Raw genomic sequence first — 20,840 nt, forward strand, 5'->3', positions numbered from 1 at the left:
GTAGTTGGCTGGATGCCCGAGCGTGTTGTTGTCGCTCGGTTCTCAGTTATTGATCAGAGAAAAAAGCTCCCAACAGAACAAAGAACATGTCCAGACATCTCACCCGCCTCTCCTGTTGGTCAGAGAAACACAGACTCTATGCTCAGGCGTAACACATGTCTCCCTACAGGTCTTCCAACATCTGTGCAAAAAATATAGACCTGGGCCTGGAAGACCTGAGTATCTCTACCGCTGAGCATCTTGAGTTTCACCTTCAGGAGGGGTCAAGGCCCCGCTCTCTCTGTCTGCATCGATTCATTTTTCAATTCATTAGTTTGCCGTATGATCAGGCTGAGCTGCTCTCTGAAATGGCTGGCCATAAGGGAATACCTTTGGCTGAGGAATGAAGGAGACAACAGGAGGAAGGGGGAGGTAGAGGCGGAGAATTGGAAAGCCTTGTTGTTGTTTTTTCATAGGCTGCGTTGTTTTCTTTATGACGGCCTTGTGTGTGCGGGATGGGGCTTGGATAATAAGGCTATGTGCTGTTCTGTTGTCAGATTTATTGCCGTTCTTTCGCCCTTTTTGCTTCCGTGTGCCGGCGTGGAGGAGATGAGAGAGAGGCAAACTCAAAGGAGGTGAGTTGGGAGAAAAAGCAGAATCAGTGGCTACTTGTGTGGTGATGGAGGCCGGCAAAGTGTCTGATAACGTCCAACAAATACATCAAATCTTTGGTGTCTCTTTACTTTGTCAGATGCCATAAAAATGATTTTCTTTCAAAAAAGACTCAATGATTGTCCTTTTATCTGAGTTACGCAGAGTGGACCTGACTTCACAATTCACCTTTCTTTTTTTTTTTAGATTATTCTTGTTTCAGGTGAGAGCTTGAAATTCTGACGGACAAAAAAGATGATTGCATGGCACAAAGGATTTCTTTTGGTGTGAGGACACATTCAGACGGCCCTGGCCAGGAAGGGTTGTCATACACAGGTTTCACAGCCAGTCTTCCATGTTGCATGCTGCTCCAACCTGGTTCCCCGGCCCTCTGAAGGTCCTCCCCTCCTCTCAGGCCTTGGAGAAGGTGGTGGCGGAGGTGCCCGGCTGCCCGGGGCTGGCACCATGGTCGTCGTGCCAGCGGTCCACGCAGCGGCGCCGTGCGTTCATAAAGAAGTTGCTGACGGTGCTGAGCTCCAGGCCGAGCTGCTGGGAGATGGTGATCTGCATCTCTTTGGAGGGACGCTTGTTCTCCTTGAAGATGGCGATGAGTGTGCGGCGCTGCAGGTCAGTGAAGACGAGGCGCTGCTTCTTGGGCGCCGTGTTGCGGTCCTTGTGTTGCTCCTGTTCTTTGCGCTTGCAGGCTTGGTGTGGATGGCAGCGGTGGGAGGGATGGGGATGAGAGTGAGAGGCAAAGAGGAGAAAGAAAACACAAAGCAAGGTAAATATACAAAAGTGATTATTTTTCAGATTGGACAGCAAAGACAGAATGTGGAGGGATGTGAAGTAACTACATGTACCATTAGCCGATACTTAAACACAACTAGTTTCTACACCAGATTCTAAAGCTCCATCTCTATTGCCATATTAAAGTTGATTTAAAGCTAATCCATGCCTCCTGCCCAGTGGGAATATTCCTTCCATCCTGCAGAGTGCAGACAGGGAGCCAGCCTGCGGTGAGAGAAAGATGGGGTGAGGAGGAGGAAAGGGGGGGGGGGGACGCCTGGCTGTTGCCTGCTAGCTGGAGACACTGCTGTTTGATTCAATATTAATGCAGTTTGAGTCGCAATGGGGGACTGAGTGACTGTTGCACAAAAGTAAGCATTTTGTGTGTGTGTGTGTGTGTGTGTGTGTGTGTGTGTGTGTGTGTGTGTGTGTGTGTAAATCAGAGATAGAGGAGGGGCTGCCAAAGAAAAGATTGGAGAGAAAAGAACATAAAAAGGTGGAGGAGTAAGACAAAGTGTGTGTGCATTTGTGTGTGTGTATATAAGAGCCAAAGAGAGGAGCTGAGGAAAGGAAGGAGGGGCGGCGAGTGAAGGAGAAAGAGAGATATTGACCGACGTTGCTGTAGGAATTGGGGGGTTCTCTGTAGGGACTGAGGTCAGAATCCCCCCCCAGCAGGTCTACAGTCTGCTACTTCAAACAGAGCCCACTGGAGCCCACTCTATTGAGCTCTGAGAGGGTATTTATAACCCACCCACCCCTCCCTCCCTCCCCAAACACAAACACTAGAGAGGTGCATGCACTGGCTGCTATGAGCCCCTTCCCATACACAGAGCAATTTTCAAAAGAAAACGCAGCGAGTGTATACTGCTTGACGTTTGGGAGGGGGGCGATGAGGTTGTAGCCAGCAAACACAGAAATGAATAGTTAATAGAGCGCTGTATTGTGGGTAAGTGTTGTAACTCAAAGTATTCGTAGGACACGGGTGGAAAGCAGCAGACAGGTGCAGGGTAAAAACAGAGAAACGGCGCCCAGAGATGGTGAACGAGGTGTGTGTGTGTGGAAAGTGTGTGTGTGTGAGGAAGCTGTGTGTGTGGAAGCTGTGTGTGTGTGTGTGTGGAAGCTGTGTGTGTGTGTGGAAGCTGTGTGTGTGTGTGGAAGGTTAAGGCACCACCTCTGCAGCCACATGTTCCCCTGCTGGCTGAGGATCGAATCCTGCCAGAACAGACTGTGTGTCCCTCTCAGCTTCCCTACTGTCTCAATAAAAAGCGAGCAAATTGGAGCGAGAAAGATGCCGTCCCTGTGGGGTCTACACCTGCTGCCGATGCTATTGTCTGATACTTTCATACTCTCCTTCAATAATGTCTCACTCTCACGCTGCGTGTGTGTTGATGCATTTAAGGACAGATTTCTATTTCTCTCTTTAGTTCTACTTGTGTGTGTGCAGGAGTGTGTATGTGTGTGTGTGTTTAGGGGGGGTTGTGATTATGCTGAAGTGGCTGGAGCCAAGCAGTGGCGCTGTGTGTCTAATTACAGTGGAACAGAGCCCATTGATCAGCCATTGCAGTCCAATCTGTTTACTACAGATGTCTAACCTGCACACGGCTCCATCCATCATATTCATATTTCACATCAACACTGCAGCTAAATGTATCGCACACATGCTAATATGCTACGTACACATTTGTCTAAATGCATGCTTGTAGGAACAGTATGTATATCATCGTATAAGTTTGATTTATTATAGGATTAAGGCTAGTCATGACGATGAGGAGGATTATCATTTGGACTTCATGCTGAGGTCTCAGGAGGTCAGACGCTACAGGACGGAGTATTAAAGCTGGGAAGAGACACAACAAGGTTTTGTTTGGGAATTATTGACACATATAAGGCCTGTCACTACTATAAGGACTTTCTTACCCTGAACGTGCATTTCTTCGAGTGACACCGACCTACCAAGCAATATGATATCCTTCAATTTCAAGAATAAATGTTATTAGGCCAATTTATATGATGGATATTTTAGAAATTGTTAATTGTTATTAATCAATATGACAACATCTTGAAGCTTTATCTTTGGTTCTGGTCTCAGTCTACCGCAAATAAATGTTTTTATAATTATTATTAATTAAACTTTCTTTTGCCTAGTGTATTCTCTTAATTCAGGCTAACTTGGAGAAAAAGCTTGTAATTTTTTACTTTTTTATATAAACTAATCGGGATGTTAGATTTTGGTGTTGACATCAAATATTAGTCTAACAAGGATGCTCCTCAGATATATAGGGTGCATTTTTTTAAATAATTCTACTACTTGTAAATCAGACACTGATGTATTTCAAATATGTGTATATAAATATGTATACGTCACACACACACTTTATGCATAATGCAATGCAGCTGTTTGTATTATTGTGTGTCATTAATAAATGTTTAATCATGTTTCCCAGTTAACCCTGCCAGTGTGAATATAGATTACATTAAACTAATAAACCAGAAATGAAGTCATCTTTAGGTCAAATTGTTTAACTCAGTGGTGAAAATGCATCCCAGCGACAAGCTGCGGTTTAATTTGTATTTTGGTATTTCAAATTAAAACCAATGCAGACACAGTTAAAGTCAGTATCACCAACAACACATCTATTCACATCTGTATTCAAGAAACAAAACCTAAAACTGGTCGAACGTTGGTTGGGATTGTGCAGCCTTGATGGGGGAAGAACAGTTTCCAACCATTTCTCCTTCAACACAGTAAGTAAAATATTTATAATTGACCAAATAATACATTTCAGACCAGAGTAAGTTCTGTTTGACTTTTTCTAAAACCATGTGTGTAAAGGTAAACATGTGAGGATGATCTGCTTGTTCCACATGTAGGGACTCGCTCTGCATCAGATCCCCACTGACTGAAGAGGAGCTCTGCTCAGCAAAGATATGCGATCCCCTCCGGCTTTCACTTGTGTGGAGGAGGATTCGTTTCCCAGCAGGACAATGAGCCGAAACATGCAGCGAAGTGTGTTTGAAGAGCGAGGAGGAGCAGTGAGATGTGCTGATGTGCACCGGCTTCCCTCCACAGCCAGCAGACTGCAACCCAACGCAGGGCGAACTGAGTTATTATAAAAGATCAAAATACAAAATATTTGACCATTTTTTTTTTCATATCTTTTTTTCCACCTAACTGTATAATTGTTATGCAATATTGATAAAACGTTATATTACTTTTGATTGGACTTTTGCTTTTAAAAATTAAAAACCCTCTGGAGCAATGCAGTTAATATTATTATCAATATAGGTTTATTACTTTCTCAACATTTCCACACTGGCTTTCTTTTCTTTTTTGGTACAGCTTCTAGTTGCTCTTCCCTGCAGTGCCTGACCTTTTTCTTCTGTGATTTGTTCACGTGTGACCTTGCACAGGTATGCGTGTAAACACACACACCACACACACGCACAAACACACACGGAAAAAACACACACACACACTTTGTCGATACAACTGGAATTGTGATTTTTGGTATTTATTTCCAATTTTCGCAAGAATATACTCATTTTCATCAAAGACGCTGTATTAGTTTAACATCAATTCATTCACTTATTTCATACTATCATCAAGTAGAATATTTAATTTCATGTTTGTATAGTCTCACTATCACTTTGGTTTCAGGCAGTACAATCTAGTAAATAGAGGCTTTAACAACAAGTATCAATATATTGTTTTTAAGAAGACAATAAATCTTCAGGGTAAACGCTTTGAAAACTAACTGCTGCACAACATTTTTATTTACATTTTTTATGGCCCCTTTTATCTCTATATCCCCAAAGGTCAAGATAAAGTAGACATAAATCTGGTGTTTTCTTTTCATAATAAGCGAGCCTTGGGAGGGGAGTCTCTCTCTCTTAATGTGGCTCCACATTCAGCTCAGACAGTCCCAGCTTCTCTCTCCACATCCCTCCACCGGAGAGGCACGTCCCTCCCCCCCCATCGACCGCTTGCTTTGTGCGGCTGCGGTCGGCAGGTGTCGCTCTCTCCGTGGCCCCGGCTGCACGGGGCGCCACAGTGCGCTGCCTTTGCTACAGGCGCTGGATTTACTAATCAATATCGATCGATCGGTGAGGAAGGGGGCCCTGATTACTGAACCAAGCTCGGCGTAGAAAAGGAAAAAAATCAATCATTGCAGCTTTTAGAGCTACAGTAGGCACCGAGCAGAGAGACGGGCATAAACTCATGCACAAAGAGCAACCGGACAAGAGCAGAAATCCCGGTTCTGTGTTGAGTGTTTTTCGGAGGTGTTACGCCCTGCTGCTGCTCGGCCGGACACAAATGTGATTTCTATGACTGCCTGTATGCAGCTGTGAGCAGGAGCCGACCTACTTTTAATGGATCCCTCAGGCTCCTCACAAACATACAAAGACAGATTAACAAAGACGTGTTTTTCATGGGATTTACTATAATATTTTATTTCCAATAAATCCAAAGCAGTTTTTTATTTATTCAAAGGCCTCCTGCATTCTCTTTCATCTTAAACTATCGAATTCCTTAATGAGTGATTTTCCAACTAACTCCTTACCGCTCCGATGATAACGGGTATAACTTAGGCCTATTTCTTTTCCACTGATGACATTAATATTCTTTGCTTCACGACAAACCAAGCGAGGTTAAGAGAAAGGCCCTGGGTGTTCAATATCGATCGATAGATTCGTGAATAATTCGTGTGTGAAATTCAGTTCGTCCAATTAATTATGCCTCGGAGGGGTGGGGGCCGAAGAGGAGATTCATGGAGGGGTGGAGAGAGCAAATCCACCAGGAAGAAATGGAGGAAAGGAGGGAAGGAACCGTGATTATCGGGACAACAAAAAAAAGATGTGTTGGAGATGAGTAAATGATGATCACCTGTACTGTGTTTGCTGTTCACAATTCTCAGGTCCCTGCAGATGTGAGTCCATCTCCAGCATTAATCATGTATTGATCACCACTGCCCTTCCTGCTCATAATGAGAAAGTCAAACGGCCTAATATTATGCCCAGTGTTTTATGAAACCATGATTACACATCTGCATCTGAAATGATACTCCTCCAAACCTCCACTCCTGCAGCACAGCCCTGCGAAGCTTACGAGGTCAGCGTCTGCTGATTTAATTAATTTACCAATAAACATGTTTACCGGTTACGGCTTGACGCGTTCACACACACACACACACACACACACACACACACACACACACACACACACACACTGCAGCCCGTTTTAAAGTGTGAATCATCACTATTAATCTATGCACAGCCAGTTTGCTTGTAGTAGGAGGCTTTAAGGGGGGTCATAGTGATGACGCCATGTGTGATATGGTTGCAGGAAAGATTGTAATGTAACTTGGGTCGAAAATAACTAGATATTTTTCAGAAATTATTATTTTTTTATTATAAAATTGTAACCACGTCAGTGACACCTACAAGTGTTTTGTGTGTTACTAAAACAAACACCAAGTTTATGATATTTCATTTTTTTTTTTTAGGGAATGAGTACTTCGCCTCCTTTATGCCCCTCTCTATAGCTGCCCCCCTAGAACCACCACTGCTTGCACTCGTTTCACGATTGTAGCATGATTGGGCAATTTGATGTTGAGGCTTCAGTGTTTTATTAGGTAACGCGCTGTTGCTTTAAAGATTGATGTATATCTTCTTTGTATACGGTGGCATTTATTTTATTCTGTGCTGCAAGGCAATGCCAAGTCCCCCCCTTCCCCTCTCTCTTTCCCTCGCCAGGCCAAAACACTTCCAGCTCGATACCCCTTAATGTAATGAGTGAGAATTGGTGTTAATATACTGATAAAGCGACACAATTTGTTTGTTTGCATTCTCCAGCGACTCAGCTGCAAGGCATTTCTTCTGCAGCACTTCAATAACACTCAACCTGATCTCAGTTACACCTTCGCCCACCTCAGTCTGAGTCTCAGCAGCATGCAACATTTTACTTTTACATTTTTTCCACCATTCCTCCATGCACATTTCACTAAAAAAAACTATCATGTCTTCTGTCAGTAGAGAAATATCATTGTATGCAGCTCTGTTTTCATTCCAACCTGTTATTATCAACCCAGTGGTAAACCTAAGAAAGTGCTTTAAAAATCCAATAATCAGTGAAGGCTGCTGCTGACTGCGATCATCACACTCCTTATGAGGTTTTAGATAATTAGATGCACTCAGCCATTTAAGCGCATGATTGAGGGAAAGCGTATGACTGAATTTTAACCCACATTATTTATTTATTTTTTTGCCAGTTTAATAGCAGGCTTGGTCCGCATGCATGTGCCATTTGTGTGTAGGAGTGGCTCCATTGTTAGAGTAATACTCTTATCTGCAATTATCATTGATTTCATTCATAATTGCTTTGACCAGTTATGCGTGATATAGCAGTAATTATCATGATGCTTTATTTTGGAGAGACTGGCAGGGTTTCATTCCCCCACAAACAACAAGTGTGTGTGTGTGTGTGTGTGTGTGTGTGTGTGTGTGTGTGTGTGTGTGTGTGTGTGTGTGTGTGTGTGTGTGTGTGTGTGTGTGTGTTTTTGTGTTATTTATTAATTTATTTTGAGCTTATTTAGCTTATCCTGATTGTGCTGGATATTTGGTGTGTGTAAAAACCGGACTATAGTTTTTAAAATAAAAAGGGCTTTCAGACTCTCAAACATATTGCTTTCATAAAATAATAAATAAATAAACTCCTGACTGTTAAATTAAATTCAGCCCATACACTATTAATTGAAATGAATTATGAATGAATTAACATTTAAATAACAGCCTCTGTGGGGTTTCTTCTGGATGTGGTGTGGTGTGGTCGGTCAATAAACACTTCTGAGGGTTCATGCGGATGTGAAACCGTGTATACCAGGACTCAAACTCCTTGTAAAGATTACTATTTTATCTGCAATTTTTTTTTATTATAAAAGCATTATTTTTATGTTATTTATCGTAAACACAAAACAAACGAATATGAGGAGGAGAATTTAAGGACAATAAGAACTAATACATATTTTTATTGATGATGCCTCTCGATTACAGTTTTCAATAGGATGAAGTCATTTATCTAATTTATTTAATACACTAATGTCAAGGTGTGCAGGTTCAGAAAAGTGGCATCAGGATTTATCGAAATATGCTCATATTCTCCAAATGTCAGCTGTCACAGCTCTGTTAATTTCTTACTCGTCGCTGGAGAATCCGGCACTGATCTGCAGTCAGAGGATCTGTTTGCCCTCCGCGGGGAGACAGACAGGTTTTCAATATGCAGGAATTCAGAGATTCAATTCAATACAGTTCTCACTCAATCATGAGGAGAAGAGTCAACAGAGAAACTTCTGAACCAGCCCTTATTGTGGTTACACCTAATTGCATTAATATTGTCTCTTTTATTGTTTTTCTCACAATGCTAAACAAAGATAATTAGATTTCAAATAATTAGTGTTTTTGTTATTCTTTGTCTCTACAGGGTTTACTTTGTCATTAGGGTTTATTTAAGGGTGTGTTTTCGCGAAGCTTCAATTTTCACACTTTGCAAATCAAATTAGAAATGTATTTTAATTCTTAGTATTTAAAAAGAATACATTGTAGAACAGTACAAAGCTATATTTTAATTTGTAAGTGATTGTGTGCAACAATTCTGAGCACGTATGGAAACTGATATTATACCCAAAATAATAAAATATATATGAAATAAGGATGTTCTAACATTTTAGTATAAACATTATTAAGACTGCAATATGTTACTGTTTAGTAATTGTTCTTTTTATCTGACAGAGGTGCAACATTGCAACAACACACACTCACACACACACTTTGCAAAACACCTGAGAACAACTGAAAAAACGAGTCAGCGTTTTCACATCGGCTCAGTAAAGCAACAAATTATTAATTTGAGAATAACCCGCAGCCTGCTGTTCGTTATATTTAATAACATGTAATATAAAGGCTATATGCGCTCACATCGATTCATTCATCAATTGATTTCACAGTCGTTTTGTTCCTTTGTTGATCCGTGTGGGGTTGCCCAACCGGAGTTTCGGGTTGCATCTGCGGGTAGATAAACTGTGTGAGTGTGTGTGTCTGTGCGCAAAGCCATGCACGTGTGTGTGTGTGTTTGCGGTTTTGTTGAGATCGACCTGAAAGACTTGCAGAGAAGCTCCGTGCAAACCATCTGCAGGCTCTCACTTAAAAAAGGCCCCGAGACAGTTTGACATCAGGAGAAGTTTAATATTTCTGACTTTACCTGATGTTCGTATTTTTTATTTTCCGAAACTAATTATTAAAACTAACAATTAACCGACTGCGGGCTGCTTAACTGGCAATTCAACACCAATTTGTATCACAAGAGCTTTTATTTCATTTAAAGAAAATATTCAACCTAATTCTAATGTTTCGCAGAAAGATATTTCCTCTTTTCTATTTGATATTTGTTTCCAGAATTAAAAACACGTGACTCTCCGTGAGAAATAAATTGAATACTCTGTTTTCTAAATGAAATAACACCTAATAGTTGATTGGATGTCTTCCTGCTGTTTTAGAAAGCTTACAGTGTTCAATGAGATTTGTTCCTTCGCTTCTCTTTAATGGCGTGGACAATGTCCTTGCCTTGTATTCTTAAACTGCACATTAAACAAGCCATTATGGGCCCTTTAATAACCGATGGCCTGTCAGGGCGTCAGATAAGCAGCCAGGACACACCACTGCTGCTTCGACGAGCACTGGACTCAGACTGTAAAAACCCTCCCTATAAAAGTAACTTACGGTTTCATTTTAGATATCTCACTGCGAGCATTGAGATACTGACACTTAAATCAGCAAAAATCTGATCTGATACCTTAAAAGGTAAATGTTTGTTCAGCAACAATAATATCTGCAAAGAATGAGGATGATCAGAAAGTTGCTAATACAGGTTGAAGTAGAAACATACTGTACAAGTCAAATTATTTATATCAAACTCTTAGTCTTTGCAGAAATTGACTGAAGACAGTACTATGTGAGTGCAGGAGCAGACCCAGTTTTTTGGGGGGGCATCCCTGTTACATAACAGCTCCACCGACACAATGCTGATGCTCTGGTCAACATTTTAATTGCACAACAGTCTGCTCTTTGGAACGTCCCCTGCTTGGTGCTCAACCTCTGCAGATTGTGGCGGGTCAAAAGCCACGTGATCTGTTTCTTCATCAGCCCCACATCTGACTTCGGAGTGCAGGGACGAGTAATGAGATTTCATTATGATTATCTTAGGGTTTGGACTCCTTTTGTATTTTTTCTTTTTGCCTGGGAAGTGAGGAGGGGGGCGCACGCGTTGCCATTAACCCTTTGATGCTAGCCTCGTGTATTCAGTCGACTCTGCCAGCAATTTGATTTAAAGGTCATTCTCTCATATCGATCCGGTTTGGCGAGGGGGCGACGGAGTAGCGTAGGAATTGATCATCTAAAATAGAAGAGACGGTATTCGAAACTGTACAGAGTCCAGACCTCTGCTGCATTTATAATTGCTCAGCACGCCCCCCCCCCCCCCGTGTGAATTGGAGCAGTGTGTCTTTGCATGTGCGCGTATGGCTAAAAACAGAAAAGTGTAAAGATGTGGGAGATGTGCAGACCCCTGTCTCTGTCGCTAATCCAATTTCTATTGAAATTACATTATTTTGAATAATAAGGTCGACTTGGTCAGTACAGTGTGGGTGGCATGTATAATGAGGGGAACACCACGGTGAACTGCCAGTCGTCTGGTGCTGTTAATCCGCCTCTTACAAAAATAAAGCGGGAGCTACTAAACTACAGCAGTGTAAATTCAGCATTTGCTTGTATTTTTAACCATGCATCGTCGTGTTCATGCAATCCCGCGTGAAAGCATGCATTTATTAGTCATTCTGCTGTGTGTTATGAAGGGTGAGCTGTTAATGGGAGAAATGGTGTTGCATGGTGGAGAGGGGAGGGGGGTTGCATGGCGCAGCTCCAGAGATGGAAAGCAGAGGCCGGGGAATGGAAATCGATACAGATCCAGGGCTCGCCAGATCGGCCTTAACAATGTGGCGCAGACATACTCTATATCCCGATCACATACACACAGGAGGGAAGGAGCGGGGAGGCGACATCTATGCAGGCTGTAGCTCGTGCTATGATATTGTCCTGTGTTATGCAGGCATGCAGTGTTGAGAATATAGGAAGCTGCAGCCTCAAACCCAATCAATCAGGATGCATGTGTAGGTGTTTGCCCCCCCCCACCCCTGCGTAACTTCCCACGATGCGTCCACATGCGAATATTCATTACTACAACAAACAGTATTTCATTTTACATTCTGTTCTTATTTATCTTCTTCTATTTTACTTAGACTCTTGCATGTACTTGTTCACTTGTACACAATTCTCTGCAACATTAAGCTTTTTTATTTTTGCACTATTTGTATTGTTTTCTAAATGAGTTTTTATCGTTTAATGTCTTTATATTTATGTTGCTTTGTTGGAGGGACTTAAGATTTTCATTGCCATAAATACACAGCTATTGTGCAACCCTTGAATTTTTTCTATCGTATCACGACTTGATGATTTATGCAAATGTTAAAGTTAGATTGACAGACTCCCCCCTTCAGCACATACAAGCCTCCTCCAGATGCAAAGCGTGAGATGTCATTTCATCTGCTCTGAGCTGCACTGAAGCCGGGATTTAAACCAAATAGCCTGGAGCTATAACCTCAAGAAAATAGCTGTTGCTCTCCCACCACAGGATTTCAAAGGCGATGCTTGTACATGCGTGTCTCAGTACTTACAGCACACGTTGCTGTGCTTAACGAACAACGAGGCTCTGAAACCGCAGCTGCACTGTTTATCCCCCCTATCTTCCCCTCACACATCAATTATTAAAGTACCAATCGATCATTTCGCAGGCTAACATCAAGCCATCTCTTCATGAAAAAAAATCCTGTTTTAGATTAACCCGCATCAATCACATCTTAATGCCCTGTCCAATTAAACCCATTTTACCGGCTTAAATGACCCCAAAAAAGAAGCTTCACTGCTGGCTATTTTTGCTGCTATTGGATATTTTGGTGAGCAAAATAAAAAGACCTCCAGTTAGAATTCTGCAAAAACAAGAAGACGCTAGAGCTGTGATTTAAATGGAAACCCCAGTTGGTCATGGACTGGAAAGTAGGATGCAGGATGCAGGGTGGTGTGATTGACGCCATTGTGGATTGTAATATTGATCGATGGGTGGAAGCTGTTGGATGAAATAATGGTGTTTAAGGCCTACAAGAATGCTATTAACTATGTATTGGTAAAACTCCAGTTCACCACCTTGAACTGTCCTCGAAACAGAGAGAAGAAGATAAGCTGCGGTTCAACGTGCATACACGATTATTTCAGCACTCTGGACAGCGGCTTGTAACGTTAAACTATCGGAATTGACCTACAAACTGTGTGCTTCCCAATAATACATTAGAATAAGAATAAAACCTACTTTGGATAGGATAACCAATCTTTTTTTCTTTGCAAATATAAGCAATAATAAATGCCCTCTTTCTGCTAAAAGCATACACAATATGAAACAATGTAATGAATGTCATTTTTTTGGTATGTCTATATTTCATGTAAATATTTCTCTATATTATTTTTTAAATGTTTTTTATAATTGTTTTATTTGTTGGTCCTTTTCTTACAATGTATCTTCTATAAACACCATATTCCATATACACCAATGCAAATTCCTCGTATAGCTTAACCTACTCGGCAATAAACCTATTTCTGATTCTGATTAAGGCAACTCAATACTTAACAAGGAAAATATAAGTAGGCCTATGCATTGCAGAGATGCATGCATGGGGGAAAGGCTGCAGTCACGGGGATGGGGGGGTGGTGGAGGGGGATTGCTCCAGGATTAGGCCCGTGTAAACTGCGTGTAGTCCATTGAAAGATGAATAGAGGCCTCCCACCCTCATTCTCAACAATGTTTTGCCTCCGTGGCCCGTGGGTCTTGACCTACACACCCCGGCACGTGCTCCGGCCATTCAAATGGTAATAAAGCAACTGCGCTTTTTTTTAAGACATGGGGGACCCTGGCATGCACCTCATCACATGTCACATGAAAGGATACACGCGAAAAAAGATAACTGCTATCAAATGAGAAGTAGTGATGGTCTTTTGGGAATATTCCGGATTTTGAAAGATATAACGACTATTTTCTGTGTTTTCAGCATTCTTCTGTTTGTGTCTAATAGGCGTGACTAGTGCAGGAATTACCGTATTAACCCAAACCCCACAGGGCAAATGAGAGAGTGCATTACACACAACAAACGGAACATGATTACAGCAAAGGAAAAAAAAGGTGTGCAAAAGCGTTTTTTTTTTATAACAGCTGTCCTCTTTCCCCCTTGTTCCGGCTCCCGCCTCCCCCCTCTGCTCCAGGGGAGAGACCAATGGGAGAGAGTGCTGAGGCGGGATAATTGATAGATGCACTGGCTATCCTTATCGATCAGGACTGTATTGACTCGACCAAATACATTGAGATGGAGTGTGGAATTCAACACAGATGCAAAGACGAATTGTTTTCATCGTTAATGCGATCTTTAAATGCCTTCCAAACATTTGCTTCCTTATTTGTGCAGCTTTACAATCAAGTTGCCTGTTTATGTATACAGTCGTGGAAGAATACTTTAGTTTTGATAATCAGCTAAATAAGACACCCAAAGGTTAAAGCTGGCCCGGGTGCAATGAAGAACACAATAGGTGGGATGCCTGTGGGTCTTTGCCCTCGTTGCATTAAGAGATGTTGAGCGTGAAGGGCAAACGTCCCGCCCACCCCCCCAAACAGCTAAAGGCCCATCTCTGCTCTGCTTTTCGTTTCAGGGCTGGATTGTCATGTGTGTGTGCGCAGACACTGGCATTTTCACATTAGCTAAGCAGGGCAGCTGCATTGATTTGTGTGACTGTGATGAATTTGGAATAGTAATTTGAATTTATTGATTGATGTGGCCGAGCGAGTATGGCCCAGCCTCACTTTCAGCATCACAAACCCCCCCAACTCCCACTCCCAGCCCACATGCGCACCGAGGATAATGGTGATTTTAAATGCAATAAGTAAAATGTTGCTGTGCACATTTACATACAAGTCATTTGTCATTTTGCCCAACTGGCTTTTTTTGTGGCTGCAGGTTAATGCATAATGCATAAAAAGTGCACTAAAATCAGCTGTTGCAAGACAACAAATAAACATGCATTTATTGGATATGTACTATAATGCGATATATTTTCAAAATAAAATAATGAATAACATGTCGCGCCTGCATCACATTAATAGTGCAGCCCTAATTTCCATTTTACAACCAAATACGCACACACGCCTCACACCTATAGGCTACTGTGGGCCTGACCACGGTAAAATATGCAGAACGTGTAGCACTCACAGGACTGTGCCACTCCAACATGTCAATTGAATTGGGGGGGGGGAGGGGTTATCCTGATGCCGGGTGTGGAAGATATAAAACTCCACAGCCCAATTAGCTTTAACAGCAGTGGCACTTAAAGAGACAATTGTGGAGTGTTTAAATCTTTATTTACCAGAACCCCACTAAATGCGCAAAGGAACAATTTACATGCCATTAAGTGCTTTTCAATAGGGCATTGACTGGAACTAAAATATGCCACTATATCTGCTTAATTGAACTATTCGCTGAAATACGACACAGAAGAGCTGATTGACGTTGGGAAGCAGCACGCCTGAACGAGGGCTTTACACAAACATCAATGCGAGGGGAACTCTCCTTCACATCTCGGTTTTAACCCCAGCGCGTCTTCTCGGCATTTCATTTACGTCCGCAGGTGGTGTGTTAAATGGTTTAAAGGGGCGGGAATGTCGGTTTCGAATAACAGCGTTTACGCATAAGCACTAGAATGTATATGAAAAAACAAACAGGCGACAGCAAGGGTTTGTGCCACAATTTGTCTCTTTCTGAAGAGAAGGGATGCCTTTCTGTTATAATTTCCCAATAACCCCACACATGTTATCTGCCAAACCACAACAATCACCGTTTATTAGTGTCAGAATTGATAAACAGGCCATCAACCAACTTTGGAGAAAAATATACCCCAGAGTGCAGAGGAGATACGGGCCAGAGAAAGACGCATCTGTTTGTGTCTCTGTCTTTCAGATCCAAAATCGATCATTTATCAGTGTGCTACTCTGAAATGGGACGCCTGGACCTGAAATATTGATCCATAGGAGGTCATGCTCCCCCGACTCTTTGGCTAGGCCTTAGACGATCCTTGTTTGTGACGACGTGCTTATTTGACAGGGGGAGTGAAAGATTACTACATCAAGTGTGTTTTGATACAAATGAGTCCAAAGTTAAACTGAGTATTTGAGTTAACTTGTCTCCATGTTTGGTTTGCCTTCAAAGTACTATAGCTGTAAGATGCAATCAATTTTGATCACATCCTGATTTGATTTTCTTTGTTTGGTCTCTTTCTATGTGTTTTTGTTTGTGACAGAGAGGGAGGCCGAGTGAGAGGGATATGTGTATCCATGCTGTGCGTAAAACCGCTGTATGTGAGTGAACAAACATCAGTGCAAAATGCTGTTTGCACCTCGTCTGCTTTTGAGAGAGGCATCCTCTCTTTTGTTTATACCACATCCAGTGTTGCACAGCGTCTGTTTACACTATCATGGATTGTAGCATCAATCAAAATATAGATTTCCCCCAACATTTAACACCCCGACTGTCGTGATGAAGTTTTACTCGATACAATCGACTAATAACTTCTAGTAATGTCTGTTTGAGCAGCTATTGACAGTCTTGCCACATTGACTTCTAATTGATCCCTCCACATCACTCAGGTTGGGAGCTGTCTCCTCACTCACCTGCAAGCCTGAGCGCCGACATCCTCTGAAACTCGGGCTCCTGGAGCCACTTCCACATTCTCCTGAACGTCTCCCGGCCAGACTTGAGTTTACTCCACGGTTTAGGATTCCGCAGCAGGTCAGACAGAGTTCCCTGGGACCGGCACAAGATCCTCTGAGCAAAGATGGCCTGGGGGATGCTGTAGCGCTTGAGCTCTGCCGTTATTCGCTGTGCTACCTCCTTGGTGTTTATCTCCTCCACCTGCCCTGACCCACCTCCCTGCCCTCCTCCCCCCACCGTCTGCCTGTCCCGGTCTGACAGCATGGACCCGTTTGCCTGAGAGTGCGGATGGCTATGATGGTGCATGCCGTTCAAGGATGTCATGAGTCCGGCCCCATGGCCACCGAGACCCCGGGCCAGGTGCTCCTCGCCCCGCGACAGCATGTGCGACTCAAACCCCCCCGAGGAGATCATCTTGTCGTTGGACAGGTGAGCTCCGGGACCATAGGCGCTGAGAGTCTGCTGGGAGCTGTGCAAGGACCCGAGGCCGTTGGACAGTGGGGACAGAGACTGCCCCATGCCGGACATGTCTTTAGGGTAGTGGCCGTAGATGTTGCCCATGGAGGCGAGGCTGCGGTCGTCCCTCATCAGGGTAAAGCTGCCGCTGACGTTCCCGGCGGAGAGTCGCTGGTGTGCCGGATGATGGTGAGCATGTGGGTGTTGATGGTGAAATTTATCGGAGACCGTGGAGATGGGCGGCAGGTGCTGCAGCGGCGTCAGCGTGGTGTAGGTGCTGCTCAGGCTCATCCCGGAGTCGCACGACATGGTCATGGCCGGGTGCAGGGGGCCAGACAAAGCGTGGTCTGTGCGGTAGTCCCCCGCGCCCTCCAGTATCGAGGCCATACTGGACACCATGGCTGATCGTCCGTGCGACACCAAGTTCCGATGCGACGACTGGCGCGCGTGTTGAGAGTTCATTAAGTCGCTCGTCTGATGGGAGTGAGACACACCGTGCAGATTTCCAATGTTTTCCATTGTAAGCTCCATCGTTGCAAAAGGATCTTTATTTCCACCCCTCTCGCCACTCACTCTCCCTCGCTTCTCTCCCTCTCTCTCTCACTGTCGCTCTAATCTCACACTCCTTTCCAATAAATGTTGAACGATTTCAAAGCCAAGCCATTGATTGTAGTTGCCTCTCTGCAGTCAATCCAGCATGGTTTTAAAAGATCGGGTCCCTGCCGCCACACAAACTGCGCCTCAGACCTCTGCTCAGTGTGGAGGAGGATTTCTCTCGCTGTGGAGCACCTTCTACTAAACCCAAAGCGCTGCTCTGCTCTCTGTGTGTAAATTGACGTGCCTGCGCTCATGTTAAGATGAGACCGAGCCTGTGCGCATGTGCGCGTCCCCGTGGCGTATTCTCGCACTCGCGCACTCTGTCTGGGGCCAAGCTGACGTCACTGGCCCCTATATATGTCATGCTGGGAAGGGTTGAGAAGGTTACTTTAGAAATGTAATCCGTTACAATTACTAGCAACCTGTAACCTAATTAGAGTATCAAAGACATCAAAGTAATGTTATCTGATTACTTCCTGTTACTATTGGATTATCTCTATATCAAATGTAATGTCAATAACAAGGGAAATAAATATCAATGATGTTTTTATTTATGTTAGACAACAGAGCAATGTAACCTTAGAAAAGAAGAAATCAAGGTTTAGTATCAAAAATGATTTTATTTATAGGAAAACTTGCCTTCCGCATATTCTGGCAGTAACATTCAAGGTTCAAGGTTCTTTATTGTCAAACTAACATATAGAGTAATTATGTCGTTGAAAATCTTAGGTCACAGGCTTCTCCAACAATGTAACACAATAATACACCAACAATGAAACACATGAGCACATATCATAGTTTCAATAATCCCAAATATTAAATTGAAGCTAAAACTTAAGCCCACAAACAATTTCATCACCATATAGGTTGACCTACTGAATTTAAAAACAGAACAAATGGCAATCCCTGTACTCCCTTACTCCCCAAACCTGGTCATGGGTTGTTCATGTTGCACACTGAACCCCGAATTCCTGAAAAAGATTGCATTAGTCCCTGAGATAAAACACAGAAGTGCAATCCTCTGCAGTGTGTGCAACATTTGCACTCAGATGGATAAGGAGGACTTGATCCTTGTTTTCTCTGATAAAGCGTTTGACACGGCGCCAACAACATGTGATCACTCTCTTAGAGGTTAAATATTAATTGACATGTGTCACATCGGGCCACGAGTGTAATGAGAAAACCACACGTTATCTTTGAGGGGAGGTCACAGCTCACAGCCTTTATATTTTATTCATCAAATTGAAGATGCATCATATCGTAATGATAGCAGATTTTATTTTATTCTTATAAACATGAGATTCTCAGCTTCAGAGCGCATGAATGACCCTTGACACGTTGAAATGATAACCATTTTAGCAAAGAAATGTTGTCTCTAAAAAGTGAACGATCAGATGCCTTGCCGTTAACTTTCACTCATAACTTTTTCTCTTCTTCAGCTAATACTGAATAAATCTGTCGAGTTTCATTTCATCATCGCCCCTAGGCTTTGACCCCTTTCCGCATCTTTGCTCCTCGCGTGCAGGCCTACAAAAAATCTAATTCCCTCACATAAACTCTCACATGATGTTTCGTGCATCTCAAAACTTCTATATAAAACTTGCTGCTCGCTGACGTCAATCCAGGTCAGCAATCCATCAATGTCAAAGTATGTATGGATCAGGAGATGCATCGATAGGTTGGTGCTCCTTTTGCAGGAGCCCGCAATATGAATGCAATACTTGCATGTGGAGATCGAGGCATTGGATTCTGTTGAATTCACTCGTTTTGGGTGCAAACTGAGGAGAAAATGCTTTAAAAAAGTAAATATAGCTTTATCGGTTCCAGGTAGCTTCCTGGGGTGCATAACGTCATAGTGCACCTGCACAGTCCAGCCAATATTCCAATATTAAATTAAAAAAGTGATAAGGTTGCAAGATTTTGTGCATTCATTTGACTTATAATGTAAGGGGCTTTATGTTGTTTTGTCCCTATATGGCTCCAGAAATGACAACATCTGCTCATTATAAGCGTCACACACCTATAGGATTTATTTCATGGTGTTTGTTTTGGGTTATTAATAATAGCCCAGCATGTGCATATGGTGAGATGTATGGAGAGTAACATGTGAGGGATTACTGAGAGAAATTGCAACATCAACACCTCTGTGACATGTTTGAGACATGTTTGGACACACTGGGGAGTGTCACTTTGCAAATGTGTGTGTGTTGCAACCGATAATCACAGCAGCCCTCAGCAGGCCTTTAGTTGTAAACTATGTGAGCACAAGTGATCAGCCCTGGCATTTACACCAATTTCATGTAAAATTAGGTCATTAGGATTTCGACCTGAAGCTGGGAAAAAACTCCAACAGTCCAGGAAGTGGCATCACTTATCATTTGCAAATTGCGTAAAATAATTTCCATGACCAGTGTTTACCAACAGTTAGGTCAAAGCTATCCATAACTGCACTGATGAATTGTGATATCAGCGGCCTTGGCACACTGCTCCTCGCCCCCAAAATAATGACCCTAAAAAGTGTTTCTTTGCTGATTGCCAACGGGGGATGGTGGCTTTTGGCTTGTGCCATCAGGAGAACAGCAGTGTCCGCTTGGGTTAATGTCCCTCTATTGATCCCAGCAACCACTGCTATCGAAAATGAATTACCGAAGCCCGCACAGCAGCGAATCCGTCATCTGTGCTCAGCCAGCCGGCCAGAGCAGCTTATTGGTCGCGGTGGTGATGGATGTTAACTTTCATTGCTGGCTCCTTGCTCCTAATTCACCAGGGTTTACAACCAGAAACAAACGCGCTGAAAAGTTTTATACTTTCACCAAGAACTTGTAGACTTCATTGCCATCGCCTTCATGTTCTCTCCCCTCATTTGTTTTTTTTATTCTCGATGGGCTCCTGTGCACAACGCGAGGTCATGTAACTCCACTGATAAAAACAGCAGGGCGACCATGGGCGTGGGGAACTGATCAGTGTACTTTCCCCAATTTCCAATCAATGTCGTTTTCTTCTATTTTATGCAGCATGGTCAAATCGTTCATTCAGCCAGCCAAAATAAAAATCTGAATGCAAAGTAAACACATCTATTTTCCCCCATAAAAAATCCATGTGTCCGCCTAGAGCCCAGTTTTAATTTGTATTTTAATGTACTGTTTTCGAATACTTAAATAAGCATATCCTATGGCGAATACAATATGAAATATTAACTGTGTCGATATCTGCGGTGTGACTGGGGCGATGCCGCAGAGACCCGGTGATTTATTTCATATTAATAACAACGGGCGAGGCGGTGGCCTCACGTTGGCATCGACTTTACACACCCCATACACACGCGCACCCACCCACACACACACACACACACACACACACACACACACACACACACACACACACACACACACACACACACACTGCAGTGATTGTGCAGAGGTCTTTTTAGTGTTTTAATGTATCTTTAATAATATAAAACCGTGT

The 20,840-nt window shown here is 42.9% G+C and overlaps 1 protein-coding gene across 1 annotated transcript; it reads right to left on the reverse strand.

Moving 5' to 3' along the window:
• Nucleotides 1-1,041: 1,041 nt before the first annotated feature.
• Nucleotides 1,042-17,309, reverse strand: LOC104953150 (hepatocyte nuclear factor 6-like). Its single transcript, XM_010780075.1, has 2 exons — nt 16,283-17,309; nt 1,042-1,334 (listed from the first exon to the last, which is right to left on the reverse strand). Exons 1-2 carry the CDS (start codon nt 17,307-17,309, stop codon nt 1,042-1,044), a joined length of 1,320 nt encoding a protein of 439 aa, XP_010778377.1.
• Between the last annotated feature and the right edge of the window lie 3,531 nt (nt 17,310-20,840).

The sequence above is a fragment of the Notothenia coriiceps genome, unplaced genomic scaffold (genome assembly GCF_000735185.1).
Source record: "Notothenia coriiceps isolate Sejong01 unplaced genomic scaffold, NC01 NC01_scaffold00021186, whole genome shotgun sequence".
NCBI lineage: Eukaryota > Metazoa > Chordata > Actinopteri > Perciformes > Nototheniidae > Notothenia > Notothenia coriiceps.

Coding starts and splice junctions, on each gene's coding strand:
- LOC104953150 (XM_010780075.1), bottom strand. CDS start 17,309: ATGGAGCTTACAATGGAAAACATTGGAAATCTGCACGGTGTGTCTCAC. Junction 1,335..16,282: donor GTCGGCGCTCAGGCTTGCAG/GTGAGTGAGGAG, acceptor ATCCACACCAAG/CCTGCAAGCGCAAAGAACAG.